This window comes from Aspergillus luchuensis, chromosome 8 (genome assembly GCF_016861625.1).
Source record: "Aspergillus luchuensis IFO 4308 DNA, chromosome 8, nearly complete sequence".
NCBI classification, from domain to species: Eukaryota; Fungi; Ascomycota; class Eurotiomycetes; order Eurotiales; family Aspergillaceae; genus Aspergillus; species Aspergillus luchuensis.
Genome location: NC_054856.1, coordinates 3,624,942 through 3,642,447, shown reverse-complemented (window position 1 = coordinate 3,642,447; position 17,506 = coordinate 3,624,942). Strand labels below are relative to the sequence as shown.

Genomic DNA, 17,506 nt, shown 5'->3' with positions numbered 1-17,506 from the left:
CGCACAGGCATACACCATGGGCTACTCACGAGAAAGTCCGACCGGGCAAAGTCCGACGGAGAAGCCACGCGAAGACACCATCGTCATCGGAGATCAAGAAAAGCCAAGCACGGTCGATGAGAAGGACACGGAGGAGCAGAAGAAGAGCGAGGAAAATGCATCGCTGGGTAATTACATTGTATGGATTCTTTTGCTTCTACCGTGTTTCGTCGCTGACTGTCTACAGAGGCTGCTTTCCTATACCAATTCTACTGATCGCGTGATTCTTGCAATCGCCATGGTATGCGCGATCGGATCTGGAGTGGTATGTGCATATAGGCTACATCGGCGATAATAGACCTAACACATTATATAGCCGCTTCCCCTGATGAACATTGTGTTCGGCAGCCTGGTCGGGGAATTCAATGGATACTTTTCCGCAGGAACATCGGTGACAGAGGCAGAATTCAAAGCGTCTGTGAGCAGACTGAGGTAAGATACTATGCAATTGAAAGATAGAGCTTCCTAGGTATCACGGGCTAACTTAATGACAGCTTATATATTGTCTACCTATTTATCGGCAAATTCACTTTAACATATTTCTCCATGGTAAGCCTGCGTGTGTGACAACCCGGAGCAATTACTGACTTGCTAGTACTGTTTCCGCGTCATTGGTCTTCGAGTTTCAGCCACACTGCGACACGATTACATGCAGACGCTATTCGCCCAGCCGATCAGTAAGCTCGATCAGGTATCAGTGGGCGCCGTAACCAACACGATCACCACCCTGTCCAATTCCATCCAGCAGAGCATTTCGGATAAACTCGCCATTCTCTTTCAATCTGTTGCCCTGCTCTTGGCAGCATACATCATCGCCTTCAAATATTCATGGGCCTTGACACTTGTCACTAGTTCAGCACTCCTATTCATCCTAATCGCTGTCAGCATAACACTACCTCGTTTAACGCAAGCCCAGCAAAGTGTCGACAAGGCGGACGAGAAGCAGTCATCCATCGCAGCAGAGGTGTTTAGCTCGGTGCGGACAGTGGTATCATTGGGGGCGGAAGGGAACCTCGCCACAAAATATGCCCTTTGGGTTGAAGAAGCGCGTAAACGAGGCCGAAAGATGTCCGTCTTCCTGGGATTTCAGTTCGGGCTCATCTTCTTTGCCATATATTCGAGTTATTCCTTAGCTTTTTGGTTTGGACTCAAGTTGTTCCGCGACGGACACATAGGGAGCATTAACACGGTCATCACGTGAGTACATCGGCCGAGGTTGGGTTCCTGTGCTAATCGAAGGTAGTGTATTTTTCTCGGTCATGGTGGCAGTGAGTGTGATGGGAAACATTGCCTCGCCTTTGATCATCATATCCAAGGCAGCTAGTGCAGCGGGTGCATTCTTCGAGATGCTGGATTCAGAAAAGATCGACGCTAGCGGTCTTGATGGATCTGATGCCTCGGCGGAGGTAGACATAATCCTCGAAAATATCCACTTCGCTTACCCTTCCCGACCAGACACAAAAGCTCTGAATGGGCTGAATGCTCGATTTCAGCGGGGAAAGACAACGGCGTTGGTGGGTCCCTCGGGTTCGGGGAAAAGTACGATCGTGGCGCTACTTGAGCGATGGTATCAGCTGAGCGGAACCAGCGATAAAGATCAAGGAGCCATCTATGTGGGTGAACATAATGTGAATGACTTGGATCTAAAGTGGTGGAGGTCCCAGGTCGGGCTGGTACAACAGGAGCCAGTTCTTTTCAACGATACTATTTTTAACAACATCTCCCTTGGGCTAATAGGTACGAAGTGGGAGCATGAGAGCCATGAGAAAAAGAAAGAACTCATTGAAAATGCGTGTCGGGAGGCTTTCGCAGATGAGTTCATTCAACGGCTGCCCAAGGTATGACCAAGACAAGCCCCTGAGTATCAAGTCTGACGTTTGCAGGGATATGACACCCCAGTTGGCGAGAATGGTACCAAGTTAAGTGGTGGACAGAGGCAACGACTTGCGATAGCCCGCAGTATTGTGCGCCAACCATCTATCCTGATATTGGACGAAGCAACGAGTGCGATCGATGTGCGCAGCGAGAAGATTGTCCAGGCAGCCCTTGATCGGCTCTCTCGCAATCGTACTACGATCGTCATCGCTCACAGACTGTCGACCATCCGACAAGCCGACCATATTATTGTGATGAAGGGTGGTGTGGACATCGAGCAGGGTACTCATGAGGACCTTCTCAAAATCGACGGTGGAGTCTATAGTGGCCTTGTCAATGCTCAGAAGGTGGAGCTACTGGATGATGACACGGCCACCAGCGACATAACCGAGGAATTGAAGGAAGATCTCGAACCTGCAGACGAACTTGTTCGAATGTCTACGAATCAGGATGGCAAGCAGTCGATAAAGAAGAACAAGGGCTTCTTTGGCAGCATCGGACTATTTCTATATGAGCAGAGAGCGCTCTGGAGATTTTATATTCCAGTCGTGGCCAGTGCGGCTGGAGCTGGAGGTAAGCCCGCTCGAATTCGCGTTGTCAATACAGACTAACGAAGGATGCTGGTAGCTGCGTTCCCACTTCAAAGTTGGTTGTTTGCGAAACTTATCGCGGTGTTTCAACTGACTGGTCAGAGTCTGGCACACGCAGCCAACTTCTGGGCATTGATGTTTTTCATTCTGGCCCTAGGGACAGCTGCATCCTACGGACTCATGGGATATTCTTCAAACAGGTTCTCATTTGTAAGGGTGCCATACCAATCTTATAGATGTGGAAACTAACTTTTGCGCAGGAAGTATCCTCCTTCTATCGAACGCAATATTTCCATAACGTGCTCAACAAGCCTATTCCATTCCACGATCAGATCGAAAACGCTTCTGGCTCCCTTGTCTCTCGGCTAGCGACAGACCCGAAGCAAGTGCAAGAGATAGTCGGGATTAACGGTGCATTTCCGCTATCGTCCATTTTTAGTATTCTGGGATGTATTATCATCGCGTTCACATTCGGCTGGAAGCTCAGTCTCGTTGCTGTCTTCGCAGCACTGCCATGCACATTTCTTGCAGCGTTCATGCGCATTCGCTATGAAATTCAATTCGAGGCAATGAACGCCAAGGTCTACTCCGGAAGTTCGCAATTCGCAGCTGAAGCCATAGACGCTTTCCGTACTGTCTCCGCTTTGACAATGGAAGATGTGATCCTGGACCGGTATTCCAACCTCCTCCGGGACCAGCAAACAAAGGCTTTCCGAAAGGCCTGGTACGCCACCCTTATTTTCGCATTCTCTGACAGTGTCGAGCTGTGCGCCATGGCACTCACATTCTGGTAAGTTCTCCCTAACCAACCGTCCATCACTGCATCTAACAAAATGCGACAGGTACGGCGGCCAACTCCTCGCGTCCCGAGAATACCAACCGACCGACTTCTTCGTGATCTACATCGCAATCATCCAAGGCGGCCAATCCGCCGGCCAATTCTTCAGTTTCGGATCCAACGTTGCGCAAGCCATAGCCGCCGCAAACCGCATACTAAGCCTCCGTCCAAATAAAGCCGAACAACAAGAAGCCCGAATCATCAAATCCCAGCCCGAGTCCCTCCGAACCCACTCCGGGGCCAACATCGAATTCACCAACGTCGCATTCCGCTACCCCAGCCAAGACACCCCGCTCTTCACGAACCTCAACGTCAAAATCGAAAGTGGCCAATTCGTCGCTTTCGTCGGCCCATCCGGCTGCGGGAAAACAACCGTCATATCTCTCCTCGAGAGATTCTACACCCCCTACCAAGGAACAGTCCTGATCGACGGCAACGACATCCACTCCATCGACGCCTCATACTACCGCCGCTCGATATCCCTCGTAGCACAAGAACCCCGACTCTTCGAAGGCACTATCCGCGATAACATCACCCTCGGACTGGATGAATCCGATTATACCGAGGACGATCTCATCCAAGCGTGCAGGGACGCAGAGATCCACGACTTTATCACCTCCCTTCCGGAGGGATACTCCACTGATCTTGGGATCAAGGCTCAGACGTCCATGAGTGGAGGACAGCGTCAACGCATGTGCATTGCAAGGGCGTTGCTGCGCAAGCCATCTCTCCTTCTGCTTGATGAAGCGACATCGAGTCTTGACTCGCAGTCTGAGAAGGTCGTGCAGGCGGCGATGGAGCGGTTGGCTGCGAAACGGTGTATGACGATTGTGGCGGTCGCGCATAGATTGGCTACGATACAGAAGGCGGATACGATCTTTGTCTTTGGGGAGAGTCGGAGTGGTTATGGGTCTAGGGTCGTCGAGCAGGGGAGTCATCAGGAGTTGTTGCGGAATAAGGGGACGTATTGGCAGATGGTGAGTGTCACTTAAAGTATTTTGTGTGATTGGGTTTGCTAATTGTTTGCAGTGTCAGGAGAACGCGCTCGATCGGTGATCGTATCCTACACGGTTTCATTTGCTATAGATTTTGGTACATATTTGGGACAACGTGCTGCTGCGGAGTTGGTGCATCATTCGATTAGATTGTAGTCGGAGTAGATGATTTGCTAATAGAACTAATACCCTCTTCTTAATATAGACGATCATGCTATACACCCTCCAACCACGAACCACGGTATTGTCAAGCCCCTCTACGGGGACCATAAGAATCCTCCCGTATACACACACAGCCCACCATCTCCCAAGAAAAGGACACGAAAAAAAAACAACATTCGTACCCAATTATCAAACCACTGCTTAGTGGCTTCCCGCAACTCCGGAGAATTAGACCGTCCCCGTCCCAACCGTTTCATCATGTAGAGACGAGTCCCCAATACAGCTACTCGCGCACATCCGCCTTAAAACACACTATTAGGGTAGCAGACCCTGTGAACCCTCCCATCTGCTTTAAACGCTCTTCGGCAATCTTTCTCCGCCGAAGCCTCTTGGCTCGGGAATGGCGGCCACGACCCTGGCCTGGAGGTCTTGTTCGTTGATGCGGGTGTTGCTGTGCTGTCTCGTTCTGGAGTTGTTTCTCCTGCTTGATAATTGGATGCTGCTCTCCCGACTGGTGCGCTTGTTCTGGAAGGTGAGTACGGGTTGTTTGCGTTGGAGCCGGTTCCACAGTGTGCGGCGGGGGCTGGAAGGGCTGGCTGCTCTCTTCGTGTTCCGGGGTTAGGTTCGATGGTGCCGGATGAATGGTTTGACTCGGTTGCGATGGTTGCGGTTGCTGATTACCATGACTAGCACTTGGCGCCAGGACATGATTTAATTGAGACAATTGCGAGACAGTATGCCACGGTGGTGCTTGCTGGACAGGCTCATTCTGCTGCTGAAACCCTTCTTGCAACTGTCCAGTAATTGTTGGCGCCGCATTTGCCATCTGGGCCTCGACCTGTGATTTCCATTGCTCGACACTATTGAGACGTGCACGCAGAGCTTGTTCTCGCTGGTGCATGGCCTTTGCCAACATTTGTATTTGTAGTTGTAGTTGTGGTTGGGGTGGTGGTTGTAGATTTTGCGGGAAGGAGGCACCCTGTGGTCCTAATGGCACATGATGCATTGGATGCGCGAGACTCCTTATCTTTTGTATGCAACTGAAACAGGTCATCCACCAGACATCGGGGAATTGAGTGTAAGGCAAAAATAGGTTGCACGCGTGGCAGAGGCGTGAGCCTATCAGCCGGGGATTGAAAGACATTGTTGCGAAAGGAACAGACTATAAAGGACGAAGACTGGAAAGAAGGTTGAGGATATGGAATGAAAAGGATGGCGAAGAAGTCGAATGGTTGGGGCAACGGATATCATTTAAGAAGTGGTTTGTCGCAGGCGAGAATTGTATCTGCTCCGAAGGCATTTGCAATGGTAGATGGAGTATCATCTTACGAATCATTCATTTCTTGGGCCAGACACTTGATGCAGCCTATAGTGACCTCATTACTGGAGACAGAGGATAGACTAGAGTACTAGTTTAGTATCTAGTGCTTACTTCTTGGTATTGCTGACCCACCCAAAGTCTGTTCAACTGCACCTGTTCAACTGCACCTGTTTAACTGCACCTTTTCAACTCCATCTGTTCAACTACTCTGCTCAACTGCACCTGTTCAGCAGCTTTGTTGAACAGCTGCAAGCCGATCGTCTCTTGACCGAGAACTGACATCTCATCTTAGTGCCAATGGCGCCGCACTCCCATTGCAAGCAGGCGCATCCAACCAGCTATGCCAGTAGGGATAAACTTGTGAAGATCTGAATACTGGTGACACGTAGAATGCGGGCCCCATGGCATGCATAGCAGACCACAAGTGCAACAATCTGCAATGCCATTTGAACCGGTGTTCAACTGACTGGAGGATAGTGGATACTAAGGTTTAGCCGGGTGTGACCGTCGTGCGGTCCGGTCTATTGTGGAGCAAGCTAGTGCCAAAGGAAAGATTGGACCCATGGAACGGGAAATTGCCTGATAATAATCTACTGCGTGAGATGACATGAATTGCTAGAGACAGAACGGTTGCCTGTGGCCCTGCACTTTCTGGGCGCGATTTGCACATTTCGCACAAAATGCTGGTATCAATATTTCAAACTATACCATAGACAGACGGCTTACTGCTTTATACTACTTTGGATCGCTATCTCATAGAAAAGTGGACTTTTTATTAATTCTTCGTGAGTCATTTCAGACATTTTAGTGAGATCCTTAGTCCAGTTCGTCCAGACGCTAGCGTTCGTGATTGCTAAAAGAACGAAATCGATTGTGGCGCCGTCTTCGGTTCCCACTTCTTGTGCGTGCCAGCAACAGAGTTCGCTGGTGCTATCGGGTTGCCGGACGACGGTGTATTCGAGTTCCCGGATTTCTTCTTGCCTCCCCTCTTCTTTTTTGACTTCTTGCGGGGGCTCGAATCGTCGCCGGGGGCATCCTCTGGTGTTTGCGCTCCGCTCCGTGGCTCGAATTTTGGATTCTGATCTGGCTTATCGAACGAGGCTTTCTCTGGCTGTATCTCTTCGTCTGACTGTGTTACTTTCTCTGGCTGCGTCGTCTTCTCTGGCTGAGGAGCTTTCTCCGGATGAACTGGGGCCGCTTTTTCCGGAACGGGCTTTGAAGATGCCGCAGGCTTTAAGGTCTCCTTTAGTGTGGGTTCCGGCTCTGACTTTGGCTCTGTCTTTGATGGAGTTGGTTCCGGTGCAAAGCTTTGATACCTCACTGGCTGCGGCGACCGGAAGGCGAACGAGAGAGGTGAAGCTGGAGCAGGAGATGGAGACTTGGGTTTCTCTTCTGGTAGTTCTGGCACGATGTCGGCGGGTTTAGAACCATTGACACCGTCATCCGAACAATCCACGCTAACTTCGGGGTCGCTCTTGGTGTCATTGCTGTCAGAAACAAGAGTTGTTTGATCAGTAGAAGCATCCTCGTCGGACATGAAGGCAGCACGGCTGGTTGCTGGGCCGTTGGTAGTCGCCTTGGTCAACTTGGCAATGCTCCCGGAGTAGATCTTCAAGACGAGATCCAGTAAAGACTGATCGAATTTTGCATCGCTTCCCACACCATACTTCAGAATATCATTTCTGAATTGTTCTTCGCCGACTTTGAACGCTGCAGCAAGTTGATCATACACGAAGTCCTCAAACCACTTCCTACCACTGAACATAGTAGCATATACCTCCCGTGCAATCTTGAGTAGTTCCAGTGTTGACACGGAGTCGACGAAGGTATGCATGTAGCGCTGTGCGTGGTCCAGCAAGCCCTGAATCTGGTGTCGCTGAGCCATGTGGAAGGCGTACACGCTGCGTTTGAATTCCCGAGCTCGGGCTTTGGAGGGAGGGGTGTTGGGAGATGCGGCGAGAGTTTGATATTCCCCAGTGTAAAGATAGTGAATAAATGTATGTCCAATGTCGGCGTACATTTCTTCGAGGGAGAATTCCTTCATGTAGGCGAATTTCAAGTTGGGGATTTTGAGGACGTAGTATTCGGGTATAGCGTAAGTGGTGCGGCCAATTGTGATGTAGTTGATAGGACTGGCGTAGGGACTGGAGTGCTTCGGTCAGTGTTGGCTCGTATACACATATGTAAGTGTCTCAATGGCCTAGCTACCTGTCACGAGGCTGGGGATAGTCTGTGATCGTTTTGGGAGGCGATTCTGGCTCTGCGAAGACATTTTGGGTCGGCTTCTTTGGCGCAGTGCCAAAGAGGTTGCACAATGGACTGTCCGCTGGGAATACCTTTGCCATTGTGTATGCCGACTGTCGTGAGAGACAGAGAGATGTGGAAGGATTGATGTGAGGGATGGCGATTCCAAAACAAAGACCGACCAGATCCCTGGTTAGCCAGGCAATATGGACTCACCGCCTGGATTAACCGAGTTTCGGGGCCTCGCCGCCTGCCGCAATAGGGAAGGTGCGTGTTTACTTCCCGCAGAATGATCTTATCTCGTGAATCCCTTGGTTGAGCCCGTTACCTGAACTTGAAGTCCGCTTCATGATCTTGTGCTACTCTGTCTATCGATTATATAAATCCATTTGCGCATTTTCTTTTCATCAAGTTTCATCACGCACTTTCAGATTTTCAGTGTTCAGTTCCGAGAAATTTTAAGCATTTTTCAGACCTCTCGGAAAATACCGTGACGCGTTGTTTATCAGCTGCCCCAGGCACACTTCTCCACAATATCCAACTTGCCTATTTCGGAAAGAAATCGTATCGGTAAGACGGTATGTAAATGTTTTCTTATTTCATATTAATACGGAATTCGGCGTCTTATGCTAATAGTACTCGGCGGATATCATTCTTTCGATATCTCTTTGATTACACTTCTATGTGGAAAAGGTCTCTATTAGCCTACTGACTCGGATGCTTCATGCTACAATGAATCCAAAGTTATAATGAACTAGAATATATCCACAACCATTATCGCACTTCCTCACTGTCTAATACTCCGTACAAACTCCTCCACCTCCTTCCCAACAGCCCCCTCTCTAACCAAATTCCTCATCGACTCCACAACCCAAGTCTGACAATCCCTCTGCACCACCCTCCTCCCAACCCCAACCCCAGCCTCTCCCAAACCCCTCTCCTCACCAACGCTATTCAACGACTTCCCCGGCACCTTCACGTCATACAGGATCCTCTCAAACGCACAACCCGGCACATTCTCAATCCTCTCCAATCCATCCATCAGCTTCTGATCAAGATACTTCCCATCCACCCACTGCAATGGGATCCGCTTCGTCGGAATATCCGGACTGGTACGGAGATTGTGGCTGCGCTTGATCTCGAATATGAACCCGTTGCGCACGTCCCCAGTTGCGTGGATCTTATCTCCGACCAGGGGATCATCTGGAGACGAGATCCAGTATGCCCAGTGGTCTTTGAAGGGGTGGCCGTTGAAGATGTGCAGCTCGAGAAGCAGGGAGTCTTTGGGGCCGGTGGGGGGGACGGTGGGTGGTTGTGGGGTGTTTCTTTGTGCTTGAGTTGCTGGTGGGGGGATGGGTGCGGGGGGCGGGGGTGGTGGATTGGAAGACATAGTATTGTTCGACTTCTGTAGCTTGTATTTGCTATGCATTCCTAGCTGTAGTGTGATGGTGTCAAGTGTAATTTTGTAGCAGTATAGGGACTACCTAGGTGTGTCTGTAGCTGGCGCAGTTAAGCGCTGTTGCCTGGGTAAGCGCGGGGTGTGTTTGAGTGATCGTCATTCATACAAAAGTAGCGATATAACGAAAAGGATGCGAATAAGACCTGACTGTACTTCTGTAAATCAAAGCAACTCACACCTTCCGCATCTCAACCACCCCTTTCCAAACTCCGGATACACCTGAAGCGTCACCCTAGCTTGAGCTAACGCCATAAGGACAAATTGAGTCTCTCCGAAATTAGCGAAGTATTCCTTGAGGCGGATTGGGACTCCTGCTGCACAACAATAAAATGATAGGCAGCGGGTTATATGATGACCTAAAAGCAGATAATTACAGTACACTAATCACGGTCGGCCATCGGGTCATTAATTATTACGGATGAGTCCAAACTAGACCTGAACTCGTTAGCCTCTCATCCTTCGGGATGGAATCTCACCATCACGGAGACATTCCGGAGCGATGATTTGCCCGCACGCTATCAGTCCTAAGTGGATCGGACACATTACCCGCCTAATGCCCTAAGCAGGATGACCAAGAATATGCCCGAGCAGGAATAATCACACCGAATACATACAGAAACGAGATGTATATAAAGAGAACAATAGACATCATTTAAAACACTATCACTCAACACCAAAACAATCAACCATCACTACTCCAAACAACCTTTTACATCCATATCATCAACATGTCCCCAATCACCCGCCCACCCCTCCACCCCACCCTCTCCGCCATCCACCAAACCATCCCAACCATGGACATCAGCACGCCCGAAAAACGCCGCGTCTACCGGGACTACCTGACCACGAACTTCACACTCGAAAACACCCTCAAGGACCATGAATCCACCATCGCCTACCAAGAAGTCGACATCCCGGGTCCCGCTGGTCCCCTGCGCGCCACCATCTTCCGCCCAAAGCACACCACCCTAGACGTCTCCTCCACCCCAGGGATTCTCCACATGCACGGCGGCGGCCACTCCACCGGAAACCGCTTCATGGGCTTCACCGTTCTCGACTGGGTCGAATCCCTCGGCGCAGTGATCATGACGGCAGAGTATCGTCTCGCGCCGGAACATCCCCAGCCTGCGCAATTGGAGGATAGCTACGCGGCGTTGAAGTGGATGAGTGAGCATGCAGATGATCTGGGGTTCAACCCGTCCAAGTTGGTCGTATGTGGTGGCTCAGCGGGAGGTAACCTTGCCGCTGGCCTGAGCCTCTTAGCAAGAGACCGCGCGGGACCCGCGATCAAAGGCCAAGTACTGATGTACCCCTGGGTAGACGACAGCGTGGAGTGGAATTCGATGGAGCAGTTCGGGGATATTGCGCCGTTGACGAAGGCGGATGCGGCGCAGGCGAGTGATTTTGCCTTTGGGGTGAATCGGGAGTTTGCCGATATGTATACGGTTCCGTTGAGAGCGGAGAGCTTTGTAGGACTGCCCGAGACGTTTATTGATGTTGGCGAGGCGGATGTGTTCCGTGATCAGGATCTTGCTTATGCGGCCAGGTTGTGGAGGGATGGAGTCGCTACGGAGTTGCATGTTTGGCCGGGGTGCTGGCATGGATTTGATGCTTTTGTGCCCGAGGCGGAGGTTAGTCGCAGGGCGAGGGAGGCGAGGTTGGGGTGGTTGAAGAGGTTGCTTGCTTGATGGGTTGGTAGTTGAGAACTTATGGTTGGTCCTGTTCTGAATTTGGTGTATATATTGTTTGATTTTTGTAAGAAGTATAAAAGGAGTTGTGATTTTCCATTTTGGGCTTCTAGCTGTCCTCGATGAATGGTAGAAACTGGAGGGAAGCAATGGGTCATCGATGCTCTTAAATAATTGCTCAGATTTTACCGTCCCCATTCTTCTTCTCCATCCCGTTATCATCTTCCATCTTTGTAGAAGCGTCCTCTTCACTTCCTTTCTCACTATTCCGCTCAACACCAGGCTTGTTCTGCTTCACACTGCGCCATTCCATACAAACTGCACCGATGCTAGCAAGACAAGCCATGATAAGTCCTACCTGAAAGCACACGCGCAGAGAATCATTATAAGCTTGTAAACCACCATCTCGATATCTCTCAGGAATAAGGCTTAACACGTCCGTCGCACCCGTACTCTGAATCACCCGCGGAGTAATTTCCACATCCGGAATTCGTGAAAGACGCCGAGCCAGCTGATTGGAAAGGACATTTTCACCAACAGATGTAAAAATAGCACCGAAAAGCTGCTGACCGAAGAACATAAGCGACGCTCCGATAGCGACATCCTTCCGGGGCAACACAGTTTGCACAGCAATGTTGTTGATCTGGGTTGATGAACCCAGGCCGTAGCCGTATAGAATCTGGTAACCGATCCATTTTGCTTCTGGGGTGTTCACATCCAAGGTGGTGATCAGACCGGCTCCGATTGATGTAAGACAAACACCAAGAATCAAGAAAGGCGTGTAGTATCCAATGCGGGAGATGAGTTGGCCGGTGATGATGGATGCCACAACCAATGGTATTATCGTTGGAAGGAGGTGTATACCGCTGCTGACTGCCGAGACGCCTTCAATAGCTTGGAACCATATGGGAAAGTAGTATACTAGTATGGTCATTGGTATGCGGTTTCTGCCAGTAAGATGTGTGAAGACTCACTGATGATCATTGTATGGGCGCCTTGGCAGCAGCTCACCCAGAAGCCGCTCGCAATACTACGCTGGAGGAGTATTTTAGGTGGCAGTATGGCCTGCTCTGGCTTCCAAATTTGGATACCCAGGAAGGCGAGAAGAAGCACGAACGCAAGCACAAGCAGTGCGATGATTATCCCATTTCCCCACTAGACAGTGTTAGAATTGCTTATAGCTTAGATATTTGTCCTAATGGAGAAGCGGTTAACTTACGTTATATGTGGTACCGGCCCACTGTAAGGCCAGGCATAGACAGACAACACCGGGAATAAGCGCGATCATTCCTAAGAGATTCAGCTGCCGAAGCTTCTCTTTCAGTGGTGTGTTGGTGGATGTTTGTGCCGGGACATGCAATAGAAAGAAGACGACAACGAAGACCACCCCACCAAGAGGGAGGTTGATATAGAAACACCACCTCCATGTAACGTCGGTGGTAAAGACGCCACCAATCAACGGACCTGACACCGACGCGACCCCAAACACAGCCCCAAATAAGCCCTGGTACTTAGGACGCTTATGGAGCGGAACGGCATAGACAATAATCACCATCTAAATGGATATATAAGTAAAAGACATTTTCATAATAAATGGTTGAAAGACCCACGGCGCCAGATGAAATTCCACCAGCTCCCATCCCGGCAATGGCCCTGCCTATGATAAAGGTAATGGAACTCGGTGCAGCACCGCATAGGGCTGACCCCGCCTCGAATAGTATTATAGACGACATAAATACAGCCTTGATATCGAAAGAACGATACAGCTTGCCAAACATCAGCTGAAACGCACAGTTTGTCAGCGAATATGCCGTTCCGTACCAGCCAATGTCGCCCGCTGAGTTGAATTCGTTGGTAATCTGAGGTATCGCTGTTGAAATAATCATGCGGTCCTGTGTATATGTCAGCTCGATATACTATATAGACCAGAGTATTGGAGAATACCAAAGACATGAGGAACATGCCAATCAACATGGATGTTACGATCATTGCAAGCCTTAGGCCCGAGGGATACGTCGCTTCAGGCTGGGTGCTCCTGCGATCTTTGGCAGTTGTCTTATCCTCATCTTTGTGGCCTTGAGTCCGGCTGTTGCTTTCAGTGGACATGTTGATTGTTATGAACCCTTGCTGATTCAAATGCTAGCACTACCTCAAGAAGTAACTAGGAGACTGGACGAGCCCAGCATCACGTACTTCGGAAAAGCTTAATGCCAGAATCAATCGAACGCGTTTCTTTTCAATTTATAGGTCGCCATCCTCGGCCGGGGGGTGGGGTGTTCGAAGACATCCTTGTGAGGGTGCAGCTGTGGTATAGATGCCCTTCGGAAATGGAGCCGGCCGTCTCGGGATCCGAGACAAACCACGCTAAACCATTCTGGGACCCGAAGGCTCCGAAGAACTCAATCTCGGGCATGAATCGCCCGATTTGCCCTTTGAACACGTCTACTCCATACTATGAGGACAATATCCTGCCAGAAATATGCTTGAAACACTTACAAAAATAACAGCCTCAGTCTGTATCTCGGGGATGTCGTCCACTTCTCCATCTGGGCCTCCAGGCCCGAATCGACCAAAGCTCGCCTGTTCTCTCTGCGCTCGTCGCAAGGTGAAATGCGATAAGGGCGAGCCCTGCTCTAACTGCCTCAAGGCGCATGCTCAGTGTATATACGAAACCCCTGCTTCACCTCGACCGCGAAAGAGGGCTGCTGATGAAGAGCTTCTTGCGCGGCTAGCCCGCTACGAAGAACTCATGCGGAGCCACAATATCGATTTCTCCTCACACACCCACACCTGGATCCCTTCAAACCAGAAGTCTCAACCGAAGGAGAGTCATTCGGATGACTCGCGCATTGAGAAGATCAATGAGGCTAGTGTCCGAAAATTATCATTGCTTACAGATGGCACGACTGCAGAAAGAGAACAGTAAGATATCCGGCAAACAGCAGGCAGTCTGAAATATGTTACTAATGGTGACAGATGTTTGTGGCCAGATCTCAGGCCAGAGGTTTGTGTTTCCGGCTACTACCATAATCGTATAATACTCATAGTCCTTTGTAAACAGCTCAAGTATCCCCCTATCCAGAGCCTCGGACACAAGGATGACCCCGCCCTGTATCCTACTCCCTCCCTTGGAGAGGCTATTTCTGATACGCAAAGCATCCATGACTTCCATCCCGAGCCAAAACACATTTACCGGTTGTGGCAGATCTTCGTAGAAAGAGTTCACCCGATGACAAAGATCGTCCATGTGCCTACCCTGCAGCAGCGTGTCTTGGATACTAGCTGCAATTCATACTGCGCATCCAAGCCACTGACAGCTATCTTATTTGCTATCTATACCATTTCAATCACCTCTAGCTCAACCGGCGAATGTGAGACGTATTTTGGCCTGCAAAAGGCCGTTCTTCTGAGACAATACCGAACCGCAACTCTGCGTGCTCTCATTGCAGCAGACTTTCTTACAACCAGCGACCTCGAAGTTCTACAGGCACTGGTATTATTCCTTTTCTCTAACCCAAGATGTGATTTAACAACCACCTTGTCCGGCGCCGCCCTTCGACTAGCCGAGAAGATGGGCCTACATCAAGACACATCTGACCCCAACATAACTTTCTTTGAGAAGGAAATGCGCATTCGTTTATGGTGGCAGCTCCGCGGCCTCGAAGCTCGGTGTCGCATTAGCTCTACACCAGGGATGAAGCCACCACCATCTTCCGAAATAGGCGACGTCCGCCTCCCACTTAACGTTAACGACGTGGATCTGCACCCGGACATGACTGAGCCTCCTCTAGAACACAACGGTCCCACAGAAATGATGTGTGTCTTGTTGAAAATGGAGGTTTCCAACTGGCGCCGACGCTCACCGACAGCCACTCAGCTAATTGAAAGTGTGATGCAGGGCTCGGTCAAGTCTAAGGAGATAATCGAACTGGAAAGCAAGGCGGTTGACGAGCTCAACGACATATACTGTTGGAGAAATACTCGTAATTCTGATCCACACATCCCCCTTCATAGACTTACTCAAGCCATTGCGAATCTCTCAATCGCGCGGTTCAGGTTTAAAATTCATCATCCTCGCCGACGGTTCGGTGCAGCTGGCAACGATATCCATATAACACGTGACGAACGTGACATTCTGTTTGAATCAGCCCTGACATGGGTACAATCCATGATGGATATCAGAATCCGCAGCAAATTTCCCTATTACTTATTCACGCACTTCACGACAGATACCTACATGGACGCTTATATCCACATTCTGCTTGAGCTGCGGCAACGACGCTCCGGGGACCGCGTAGCACTTGCTTGGCAGCTGGTAGAGAACCTCTTCAGCGAACATCCCGAGCTTATCGATGACAGTAACCCTTTCTTCGTTTCGTTCACAGACTTGGTTTTGGATGCATGGGAATCTCGCAGTTACGAGCTGGATAAAAGCCAGGGAGGTCTAGAATCCGTCACCACGCCTCGATTTATCCAACGACTCTTTGATAAGAAGCGTAACAATCGTCTGGGTGATTTGACATCCAGCTTGGGTTTATATAACCCTGGGGCTTTCGAGTTGCAGGACGATGAGGATACTAGTTGGCTTTCTTGGGGAGATTTCCTTCAGTTGTGAGCACGAATATGCGCAGCAGTAAGACACATCAATCAATGTAAATGATAAAGCCCATTAATCTAATGTCACCAACCTAATACGATATAGAATGAAATTTGGCGAAATCAAAATTAATACCGATTAACGCATCAACCCGCAGTTTCAGTGTAAATAAACAGCTCTACCAATTGAAGCAAACATGAAACACAGATCTATATCTAGCAACGTCTCGCTGACCATAAGCAAGGACTGACCATAACCCATTTGCTAACTGTAATATTCCAGGCTTTCGGGCATTCATCGTTCGATCTTCGTCATGATATCAATCAGACAGCACAATGTAATCTGGCAATGGGAACGTGCCCCCAACTCAATCCTCCCCGCGACGCTCGTAATCAAGAGCAGATTTCATACTGTCGATATCCCTTTCATATTCATGAGCTAGAAGTTCGATTATTTTAGCCCGCTTGGCAGCTTTCGTTGGCTGCTGGTCAACTTCCACCCACTTCCGCTTGTACCTGGGATCCTTTGCCGCAGAAATACTTGGACGTATGCCAAAACAATCATCGAGTGCGATCCGCTCGCAGTATTCAACATAGCTGTGTTTGAAGTCTTCGTAGTTCACTCTAGGGTGACGAGTGACTATGTTGATAGGCTCATGTGGGTTATCTGAAACCTGGAGGTATCTGTGAGCACTGCTGACTTTCCAATTAACCTGCTTCTCGAGGTGTAGAAGGACATGATAGAGAACGCCGCTCTCCGCACGCTCCTCACGACATCCATAAAACGTAGAAGAAGCGAGGGATCTTTGCTCCAACATCGCTCGAAACCTATTTACAAAATCATCTTCTTGCTCCAACGAAGAATCGAAGTAGGTAAGAAAAAGCCATCGACAGTGTATCTTCTGGGAATACTTCTTTTTGTCCGAAGGCCCTGATGGATGAGAAGAGGGCCTGGCCGGCACAACAGAGTGCGATTGAGACAAATCAGATTTTGGTCCCAGGCGGAAGCGACCGAAACTCATTTTTCGTCTGTATGAATGATTTGTCTGAATGAGCAAGTTGTTTGGGTTGGACTTTCCGTCTAAAGGATAATAATGTCCGGGGCTGCCCTCGACAATTTATGCTCCTTGGAAAGCCCTGGCATTGCAGGAGTGGCCTAATTAGGCAGTTTTCTCTCTCTCGCTCAAGAATCTGTTATTTGGGATGCCGCCATAATAAACCCCGCACTTTTTGCTTACAATACAGACTTGATCCTCGTGACCAAGCCAAAGTAGCACACTATTCAAAAGTGGGATTGTGGAGGGTCTCGGGTAACGAGACGGTAATGACGGGCGGTAGCGGGCAGCAGAATCCCAAAGAGGGAATTCTTGGCAGTTTGGCCGTATTGTTTGGTGAGACTGAGCTTACCTTCCTCTTCTGGAAGAGGGGTAGAGATCGCCTCGCTTAGGGCGGTGATGATGGTGAGTTGGCTTTTTAGTTGCAGGTTGTTAGCCAACTACGTTTCTTAAATGGACGTTGGTTTGTTGGTGGCGCAAGGCGCGTTTCAGTTTTCCTGCTGCGTAGGCAGCATTGTAGTTGTCAGAGAACAACCTAGGAGAGTTGCTACCACAAGGCCAAGAAGACCATCATTACCCGCAGCTACTCGCGGACCCCTAGAATCCTGCTTGTATACACGGGAGCAGGTGGTATCTCACCACTT

The 17,506-nt window shown here is 49.7% G+C and overlaps 8 protein-coding genes across 8 annotated transcripts; 3 read left to right on the top strand and 5 right to left on the bottom strand.

The window, feature by feature from the left end:
• Positions 1 to 16: 16 nt before the first annotated feature.
• Positions 17 to 4,398, top strand: AKAW2_81248A (ABC transporter ATP-binding protein; the record flags this gene model as incomplete). Its single annotated transcript, XM_041682359.1, has 11 exons — positions 17 to 178; positions 227 to 304; positions 356 to 471; positions 534 to 588; positions 635 to 1,236; positions 1,283 to 1,877; positions 1,923 to 2,487; positions 2,542 to 2,714; positions 2,765 to 3,294; positions 3,347 to 4,319; positions 4,372 to 4,398. The coding sequence occupies 11 exons, from the start codon at positions 17 to 19 to the stop codon at positions 4,396 to 4,398; spliced, it is 3,876 nt and encodes a 1,291-aa protein (XP_041549209.1).
• Positions 4,399 to 4,782: 384 nt separating this feature from the next.
• Positions 4,783 to 5,553, bottom strand: AKAW2_81247S (uncharacterized protein; the record flags this gene model as incomplete). The annotated part of the gene is made up of 1 exon (XM_041682358.1): positions 4,783 to 5,553. The coding sequence occupies one exon, from the start codon at positions 5,551 to 5,553 to the stop codon at positions 4,783 to 4,785; it is 771 nt and encodes a 256-aa protein (XP_041549208.1).
• A 1,120-nt stretch (positions 5,554 to 6,673) lies between these two features.
• Positions 6,674 to 8,165, bottom strand: AKAW2_81246S (uncharacterized protein; the record flags this gene model as incomplete). The annotated part of the gene is made up of 2 exons (XM_041682357.1): positions 6,674 to 7,964; positions 8,029 to 8,165. The coding sequence occupies 2 exons, from the start codon at positions 8,163 to 8,165 to the stop codon at positions 6,674 to 6,676; spliced, it is 1,428 nt and encodes a 475-aa protein (XP_041549207.1).
• Positions 8,166 to 8,851: 686 nt separating this feature from the next.
• On the bottom strand, positions 8,852 to 9,493 carry AKAW2_81245S (uncharacterized protein; the record flags this gene model as incomplete). The annotated part of the gene is made up of 1 exon (XM_041682355.1): positions 8,852 to 9,493. The coding sequence occupies one exon, from the start codon at positions 9,491 to 9,493 to the stop codon at positions 8,852 to 8,854; it is 642 nt and encodes a 213-aa protein (XP_041549206.1).
• Positions 9,494 to 10,317: 824 nt separating this feature from the next.
• On the top strand, positions 10,318 to 11,211 carry AKAW2_81244A (alpha/beta hydrolase; the record flags this gene model as incomplete). The annotated part of the gene is made up of 1 exon (XM_041682354.1): positions 10,318 to 11,211. The coding sequence occupies one exon, from the start codon at positions 10,318 to 10,320 to the stop codon at positions 11,209 to 11,211; it is 894 nt and encodes a 297-aa protein (XP_041549205.1).
• A 178-nt stretch (positions 11,212 to 11,389) lies between these two features.
• On the bottom strand, positions 11,390 to 13,317 carry AKAW2_81243S (MDR family MFS transporter; the record flags this gene model as incomplete). Its single annotated transcript, XM_041682353.1, has 5 exons — positions 11,390 to 12,132; positions 12,186 to 12,366; positions 12,431 to 12,766; positions 12,822 to 13,103; positions 13,156 to 13,317. The coding sequence occupies 5 exons, from the start codon at positions 13,315 to 13,317 to the stop codon at positions 11,390 to 11,392; spliced, it is 1,704 nt and encodes a 567-aa protein (XP_041549204.1).
• Positions 13,318 to 13,690: 373 nt separating this feature from the next.
• On the top strand, positions 13,691 to 15,826 carry AKAW2_81242A (uncharacterized protein; the record flags this gene model as incomplete). Its single annotated transcript, XM_041682352.1, has 3 exons — positions 13,691 to 14,133; positions 14,188 to 14,215; positions 14,273 to 15,826. The coding sequence occupies 3 exons, from the start codon at positions 13,691 to 13,693 to the stop codon at positions 15,824 to 15,826; spliced, it is 2,025 nt and encodes a 674-aa protein (XP_041549203.1).
• Positions 15,827 to 16,175: 349 nt separating this feature from the next.
• On the bottom strand, positions 16,176 to 16,829 carry AKAW2_81241S (uncharacterized protein; the record flags this gene model as incomplete). The annotated part of the gene is made up of 1 exon (XM_041682351.1): positions 16,176 to 16,829. One exon carries the CDS (start codon positions 16,827 to 16,829, stop codon positions 16,176 to 16,178), a length of 654 nt encoding a protein of 217 aa, XP_041549202.1.
• Between the last annotated feature and the right edge of the window lie 677 nt (positions 16,830 to 17,506).